Raw genomic sequence first — 7,913 nt, forward strand, 5'->3', positions numbered from 1 at the left:
GGCTTAAGTGAGCTATAAAGTATAGTCCCGCAGTGAAACCCTCACAATAGGACAACTATGGCCATACCCAAAAACAACTTTAACGGCTTAAGTGAGCTATAAAGTATAGTCCCGCAGTGAAACCCTCACAATAGGACAACTATGGCCATACCCAAAAACAACTTTAACGGCTTAAGTGAGCTATAAAGTATAGTCCCGCAGTGAAACCCTCACAATAGGACAACTATGGCCATACCCAAAAACAACTTTAACGGCTTAAGTGAGCTATAAAGTATAGTCCCGCAGTGAAACCCTCACAATAGGACAACTATGGCCATACCCAAAAACAACTTTAACGGCTTAAGTGAGCCATAAAGTATAGTCCCGCAGTGAAACCCTCACAAAAGGACATGCGGGGCGAAAGAAGCAGATTCATGATCTTGGTATTCCGGGTAATAATTCAAAAGAGGTGCATGTCTATTTTAGAGATTATTTTACTCCTTCACGCGATGACAGAGATGCCTCTTTCAAGTTTTTTAAAAGAATGATGGATATTTAAGGTTTACGAGGTCATCTAGCCTGATTTTAAGGTCAGGCAACACGCTGTCATAGAGAATAAGAAATGGACAAGAATATAAGAGATTTGGCTTGCAATTTTTACCATTTATAGTATATTTTTAAACAGAACTAAAATTCAATTGATTTGTTTCGTTATTCAACGCAGATTTTCGTTTGGTGAAGCATAGGACATCAAACTAAAGTGCATTGCATTGTCGATGATGTCACGGCTGCTAGCGCTTTCTGTCGGCTAACAAACCCCTGGCCTCGATGTCAAAAAGGAAAGAAGCCCCGCGGATGAGGCTGATAAAAAAATAGAAAGTAAAAGTTTTCAACTTATGCACTTTGGGCAAACATAAAGACCACACGAATCGGAATGAATCGGAAAATACGGGCGTTTAATTTCTACTCAATTTCGCAACTTCAATCCCAGGGTCTAAAGCGTTTTTTGATATAAGGATAAAACTCGTACGCGTTTCATCCTCATATCAAAAATGCTTCAGGTCCTGGGGTCGAGGTTGCAAATTTATGTTTGGGGGTGGCGTGCGTGCGTGCTAAAACATCGCCCCCCCCCCCCCCCCCAACCGCCGTGTTTTTGGTGGAAACGTTGCGCCCGTTGGTGTTAATATTCTACGGAACCAAGTCAAGCAAATGCCTGTGAGGTCTGTGTTTTTGTGAAATCATAATGGGGGAACTTTGATCGTTCTTTTACTGTTCCAGCTTGTCAAAGGGCAATAATGGTAAGACTGGGTACTTAGATCTTTTAAAATCTTGGCTATGACTAAGTTATGCTTAGTGGGCTGAGTAATTTAAGCTCCACATTGCTTACACTGTATGTAAATCTCCATATTTTCTGAAGAAATTGACTATTTGGTTAAGTATCTTAGAACTAAACATTCGTTTATGTTTACAGACAAAAGGAACGTCCAGTTTCGGAAAACGGCACAATAAAAGTCACACACTGTGTGTACGATGTGGTCGTAAATCATATCATATCCAGAAGAAGACATGTTCATCATGTGGCTTCCCTGCTGCAAAAATAAGAAGCTGTAAGTATTTTTTCTTGTTTTAAAGCTGTTAGTGTACAGAGGTACTATTTCGCCATAGGTACAATTTCGCCAGGAAGAAATAAATTCTGTTCATGCCACAGTCAGGCGTTTACACTCACTTTTATTGATTTACGACTGTTCTATGGATTCATCTTAAATAAAATACAAGGTTTGGATTAGCGAAGCAAACTTCCGTGGACGGCTAAACCGTATCTTTCCCAGACTCGTGATTCACTGATCCTTTTTTTCCTCGTGACAGTGGTACAACTTCGCCAGACATCTTGGTAGATCGAAGGAGATTTACTTTGTAAAACCAATTTTTTTGCCTAGGCACATCACAAGGGACTTAGAGAATATTATTAAGCTGAGTTACATAGATTACCCAGAATATCTTGCTTCTTTTTCACAGTTGAAAACCTTGCTGGCGTAATTGTACCCATGCTGGTGAAATTGTACCACTCTGGTTTCCATTTTTTCCTGGCCATTTGTGATACGCAGCCGGTTAGAATTTAACTTTATTTTTAATTGTTGGTGTCCGGCTATGTTTAATATCTAAAATAAGCCACAACAGGGCGGTGCAAAGCGATAAGGTAGATACTATTTTTTTCGTAAAAATTGGTAAAATTGTATCATCATATGCCAAAATCTTAGTATTTCTTGGCAGGCGGGATGCTTCCCTTTGGTGTATAACATAGACTTTTCACAGTCAAACTACACAAACTTAACAAAACTAGCAAGTAAAAGCATGTTTATGTAACTAAGTGGCAAAATTTAAACAGTATCTAAAACATTAAAGGTTTTAAGGTGGAGAAAAAAAAAGAATTCTGTTTGTGCGATTTTACTGTGGCAAATAATTGACAATGCAAGGTTATGTTTTAAAAATACAATGTCATTGCTAATTATAAAGGTTTATTATGTAAGCAGAAAGTAAGTTTTTCTAGACTGTAGCTAGCTAATCCATGTGCAATAGCTTGAAAATTAACCAAGGAATTGTTATGGTGTAGACTTCTCTGCATAAGTTCTTTGGCAATCATTGACATATTTTTGTCTACCACTCAGAACCATGAATTTTAGTATTTATTATTAATTACTTAAACTCCATAGAAATGAGTTTTAATGTTTACGTTTTTACGGGATTCTTGCGCATGTGCAGAAAAAATCAGAAAAATCGACAGGCAAAATATATAAGAATATAGATCTGTACATCCGTGCTGTTTCAAGACCCTTGTCACTATAAACATTATTTCGCTTTTTTCTACTCTAGCCCCTTTTTTCTTCCTTTTATTTAAAGAGGTACTGGACACAAGAGGACAAGAGATATTTCAAGTCACAATGTTGCTTTCTCCTGGACATTCACTGGTGCAAAACGCACATTCACATGATCAATTATAATTTTCCTCAGTCTCTTAATGAAGAGAATGTTTTCTTCGGTACTCCAATAATTTTCCTCACAGCAAATAAGGAAATTATTGGTAAGGCATATCTTGCTGTCTACATAATTTGACAGCCTGCGTTAGTGCAACTAACAGTTGTTTCTAAATTATGGAAAATTTAAGCTTCAAACAATCTGCGTAGCCTGATGTCAGTGCAGGAAGATAATGTTAACTTCTATAAATCATTTTTATATTTTTGTTAAGGCTGCACACTTGATTAAACATGGTTCTTATAAAAATGAATATATATTAACAAATTCTGCAAAATAATTATTAAATTTTGTAATAGTTTAACATTATCTACGATATGAAAAAAAAATTTTTTGGAAGTGGGAGGTAGTCCTGAAAACAACTCGTCCTAAATGTAGTTTGTAGTTGCTGGTCTAAATTTATGTTGCAATTTTGTGATCATGAAATTACTTTTTTAAGCTTTAACACATTGGAGCAATATAAAGACATTAACACCCTGGGTGCCAGTAAATTAAAATTGAAACTAACAGGGCTTATAAAAGAGGACATTAAAAACTATGGTTATAAATAGAAATAGAAGAGGAAAGAATTACAATATGTTGAAAAAATACTTTCACTGGGTTAAATATGTATACAATTTGGTTCCTACTATATGGGGAGTGAAATTGATTTAGATGTTGATTGATTTAGATTTAAATGAACTGATCAGAAACTTTGACTAATTTAATGATAAAAATGATATAATAGAAATTTTCACAAGTTCTTATTTTGTGAAAATCTTCATAGTTTAGAGGGAGTTAAGCTCGACCTAATGAATATTCAAAATAATTTTTGTGATATCACAATTTCAACGTAATAAATTGATACGAAGCTTGTTCATATTACCTTCAGAAATTTTAGGAGGAATTTAATTCTGTTTTTGTTAATGGAGTATAAGTCTCATACCTCTACAGCTAATCTTCTGTGATGAATTAGGAATTTCAGGATAAATTCCAGTTTGGAAAAAGCTGTGTAACAACGTTTATTGATAATTTACTGTTTGGTGCTTGAGTATTTCTTTCTTCAGTTTCTTTGGCAACTAGTTTGCTGAATGTGTGCGGTAAACCTGGCTCTTCTTTGGCTTTTCAACTGGTGCATGATAAAAATTCCAGAAAGCTTAAAAAACTTGTTCCATTTCAATAAATATATGTTTGTTCATTGTTTGTATTTCTTTCATGTTTTTTTAGTCAACTGGGGATCTAAGGCCAAACGAAGAAAGACCACTGGAACTGGTAGAATGCGACACTTGAAGAAAGTTTATCGCAGAGCACAAAACGGCTTCCGTGAGGGTACTGTTGCAAAATCGCAAAAGAGAAAAGCACAGTCGTAATTAGAAAGAAATAATAATACCATCGCTACAAAATGTTGTTTTTATTTATTAAACCGCTCTTTCGACTGTGTCAGAATTTGCGGTCCCTCGGAGGAGTTTCTCTCTGTATGTCAAACTTTTTCAGTAGAATTCAAACATGCGATTGTTTTCAGATCGTATCCTAACAGGAGTTATTAATATATAATAACTCCTGTTAGGATTATCCTTAGAACTTAAAACATGCAACACAACTTTATTTCATCAAGAAGAATTATTTTGAATAATTTAGACACGTGACGATTCCGATTTTGTCGGATTTTACCCGAAAATCGGGAAAAAACGGATTTTCGGACAATTTTTGGCAATTTTTTATCCGATCCATGTAAAAACCGGAAGATATGTTAAATAACATTTATTTAGCTTTCAGAAACTTCAAACAGAATGTAAAAATTCGCTCTAGAACAAAAGTAATTATATTTTGTTCCTTTTGTGACGTACTATAAGTGTGCCAAGTTTGATTCAATTTGAACAATCCTATGAAAATTTATTGAGGGGGGGGCGAAATCCGCCCTCCCCCCCCCCGGTCATAGTATGTTCGAAAAACCCCGGACCGAATAGGGTTAACTAAGCGTCACGCTTCAATACAAAAGCAATAATATCGGGAGAGCACAACAACAACAGCTTTCCCTTCCCGCGAAAAAATAATAGAGAATTCTTAATCCAGTGAAATGAGCAATTACAATGATTTGAATCCTGTGTGTTGAAAATGTCCCCACGACCGCGCAACGAAAGGGTAAATAAACAAATCACACCACTCCTTGGAAATGGTATTTTTGTTCTCAAAATTTGCTAGCCATAATTTTCGAGGAAACAATTGCACGGGTAGGTGGTGGTATACTTAGATTCATTTTTTGCGACTCCTTTCTAAATTTTAAGAAAAATCTCGCGGGAAGAATGAGTTCTAAAATTGAAAATATTTAGAATATAAACTTCGAGACTTCGTAAAATATAAGTCCCATATCTTTTGTTTTAAAACTTTTTTTAAAGCATTTAGCGGGTGAATTTTCGCGAATGATCATTTTTCATTGATTCCAAAAAAGGTCATAAATGCGAAAGTTGGGGGGCGGAATGGGACGTTTGCGCAATGCTAATATCACTGTTTGAAAATTTTTTGTCTCAGCCAGAGAACAAACGAGATAATTTGGTTAATAATTACTCAATTGAATCGTCGCGGCACACTTTAAACGCGGGACAGAGTCTCCTCGACACACCATTCCGTCTCGGCACTGATCCTGTCCCGTCTCTCAAGTAGAGCTCTTTTTTCGGAGCGAAACTCGAAACATGTACTATTTGCGCGCGGGTATTTATTTTGCCGATTTTGTTGGCCTAATACACCAATTCAACATAGCGCGAGACCGCGTTAATAAAAAAAACTGGGTTTGGGGTAAACAAAACTAACCGAAGTTAGTTGCACAAGAAGGAAGAGGGAAAGAAAGTTGTAATTGAAGTTTTTGTGAGAACGTAGTTAGTGTTGTGAGATAACTATGGAGTTTGAAATGATAGAGAAGATGAAGGTAGACGAGTTAAAGAGGGATTTGAGGTATTTGAGGATGAGAGGTCTGAAGGTTAGCGGGAGAAAATGCGAATTAGTAGCTAGCGAAAATAATGTTCCAGTCATCAAAACAGCAGAGGAGGTAGAGGTAGCTTTACATAAAGATTTCCAGGCTAAGCTTACAGTCAGTGAATCTGGTGTTGTACTTCCTGACCCAAAGTATCTTCCTTTTGGATGGCTCTGTGAGAATGATGCCATAAAGTTTTGGGCATGCATACTGTATGCTAATATATTCGATTACCTAATGTTTAACCCTAGTGAGCTTGGTAGTTCAGATTTAAATGACTACAAAAGTTCAAAAGCTTATAGCTATTTTAGTCATGGCTGGCTCAATATTGTATCATAACTCTCTGTACCCATTCCAAACGATTAGCTAAGTAACGAATGGTACTGGGATAACAAAACAGACGATATGGTGGTGGTTGACAGGAGGCACAAGTTTCTTTAGTTTGAGGCTGACTATTATGCTCTGTGCAAATACTTTTTCTCCACTTTTCCAATTTCCTTGTGTCATTCATACACCCAACAACAGCACAGTAAGCAGGAACCATCTTTATAAGACGAGAGAGCCAAATAACTTCTGTCACTACTCTACTCACAACACAAGGTGATTGCCAGAGAGCAGTTTGTTTACCCCAAACTCGGCCCAGTTTTCCAGATAAAAATGGTAGCCGTTATGTCGAATTGGTGTATTCACAAAATTATGTACCGGCGAAAATGTTATTCAAAATAACTTTTGGAGAAAAAGCAAAAAATGCTATTGATTCGTGAAAGTGCTTCATTTACACAAAGAAAATATCATAAGAAGAAGCATTAAAAGCAATTGTGAAAATGCTTTCTTGAGAAAGGGTTTTACTTTCCAGAAATATTTGGTAATATATTTAACGTCATTCGCGAAAATTAACACCCACAAATTGTAGTTTTTCTCGATCCGTTAAGGTATTTATCACGGACAGGTTTTAGTGCCTTTCTTTGCAACATTTAAGAGTTATTTGCTACCGGCTGTTCTGTTCATCTCTCCATCTCACCCATTGTACTAGAGAATACAGAATACTTTAAGCTTTTTACTCGTTCTCCTGGCTCTTCCATTCATTTTACCAAAATATAGACTCCTAATTCTGAATTTTTTCGCTGTACTTGCTATTTCCTGACAACTGGTTAACAAGCTGATTGTGGTGGGTGTTAATAACTTCCTGTCTTTCATAATCGACACAAAGGTGTTTCCATTATACTTGTTGTTCGATTTTAAAGAGGTACTAATAAAAGTTCTAATAGACATGTTTCAGGGAAATTGTACATCCCTTGTATCCACAACAATTTCTGGCTATCGCAAATTTTTTTCTGCTTTTTATATTTCATTTTCCAGAAGGACCTAAACCATTTTCTTCGTTGCATATTTGAAATTATATCTGTTTCTGAAAGCTACGTTAAGCAGAATACATCTTTTAACTTAAATTACTGAATCTCCAACATACTCAAAAGTTAGTTTAACAAATTTCGAAAAAATCCACAAGTGGTAATTTAACGATTCATAATGCACATACTTGGTGTACACAAAGGTAAAGCTGCAACAAACCAGCAGCTTTAAGTGAAACTGTGCAGCCGTAATTTTAAATGAAAACAGCGTAGTAAAGTTGTCTGTTACAGAACTGTGGTGTAACCAAAATGGTACTGTCATGCTTATCAATTTTTCACCAATAAAAGATTAGACATTGTAAAACTAATGCTGGATATTGAACAAGCAAGCAGTAAGATTGACAGCTACGACCTGAACAAATCCAAATTGTGCCTTTCAAGAGCTGTATTTTGTAGGCATTTGATTATGTGAGTTTTCTAAATGGTTTTCACTACACAATACAATGCTGTGCTGATTCAGGATGCCAATACTTTGAAAAATTAATACTTACTTACTTACTTACTTATACGTTTCGTCGCTATTATTCCAAACAAATTCGCCAGTTTGA

General features: G+C 35.9%; 1 protein-coding gene across 1 annotated transcript; it reads left to right on the forward strand.

The window, feature by feature from the left end:
• The first annotated feature begins 1,242 nt into the window (after nt 1-1,242).
• On the forward strand, nt 1,243-4,391 carry LOC130630681 (probable 60S ribosomal protein L37-A). Its single transcript, XM_057444261.1, has 3 exons — nt 1,243-1,277; nt 1,451-1,586; nt 4,216-4,391. The coding sequence occupies exons 1-3, from the start codon at nt 1,275-1,277 to the stop codon at nt 4,356-4,358; spliced, it is 282 nt and encodes a 93-aa protein (XP_057300244.1). The 5' UTR covers nt 1,243-1,274; the 3' UTR covers nt 4,359-4,391.
• The last annotated feature ends 3,522 nt before the right edge of the window (nt 4,392-7,913 follow it).

The sequence above is a fragment of the Hydractinia symbiolongicarpus genome, chromosome 2 (genome assembly GCF_029227915.1).
Source record: "Hydractinia symbiolongicarpus strain clone_291-10 chromosome 2, HSymV2.1, whole genome shotgun sequence".
NCBI lineage: Eukaryota > Metazoa > Cnidaria > Hydrozoa > Anthoathecata > Hydractiniidae > Hydractinia > Hydractinia symbiolongicarpus.

What these genes read in the sequence shown, in the direction of transcription:
- LOC130630681 (XM_057444261.1), top strand. An exon ending in TGCTGCAAAAATAAGAAGCT is followed by an intron (nt 1,587 to 4,215) that starts GTAAGTATTTTT and finishes ATGTTTTTTTAG; the next exon opens with TCAACTGGGGATCTAAGGCC.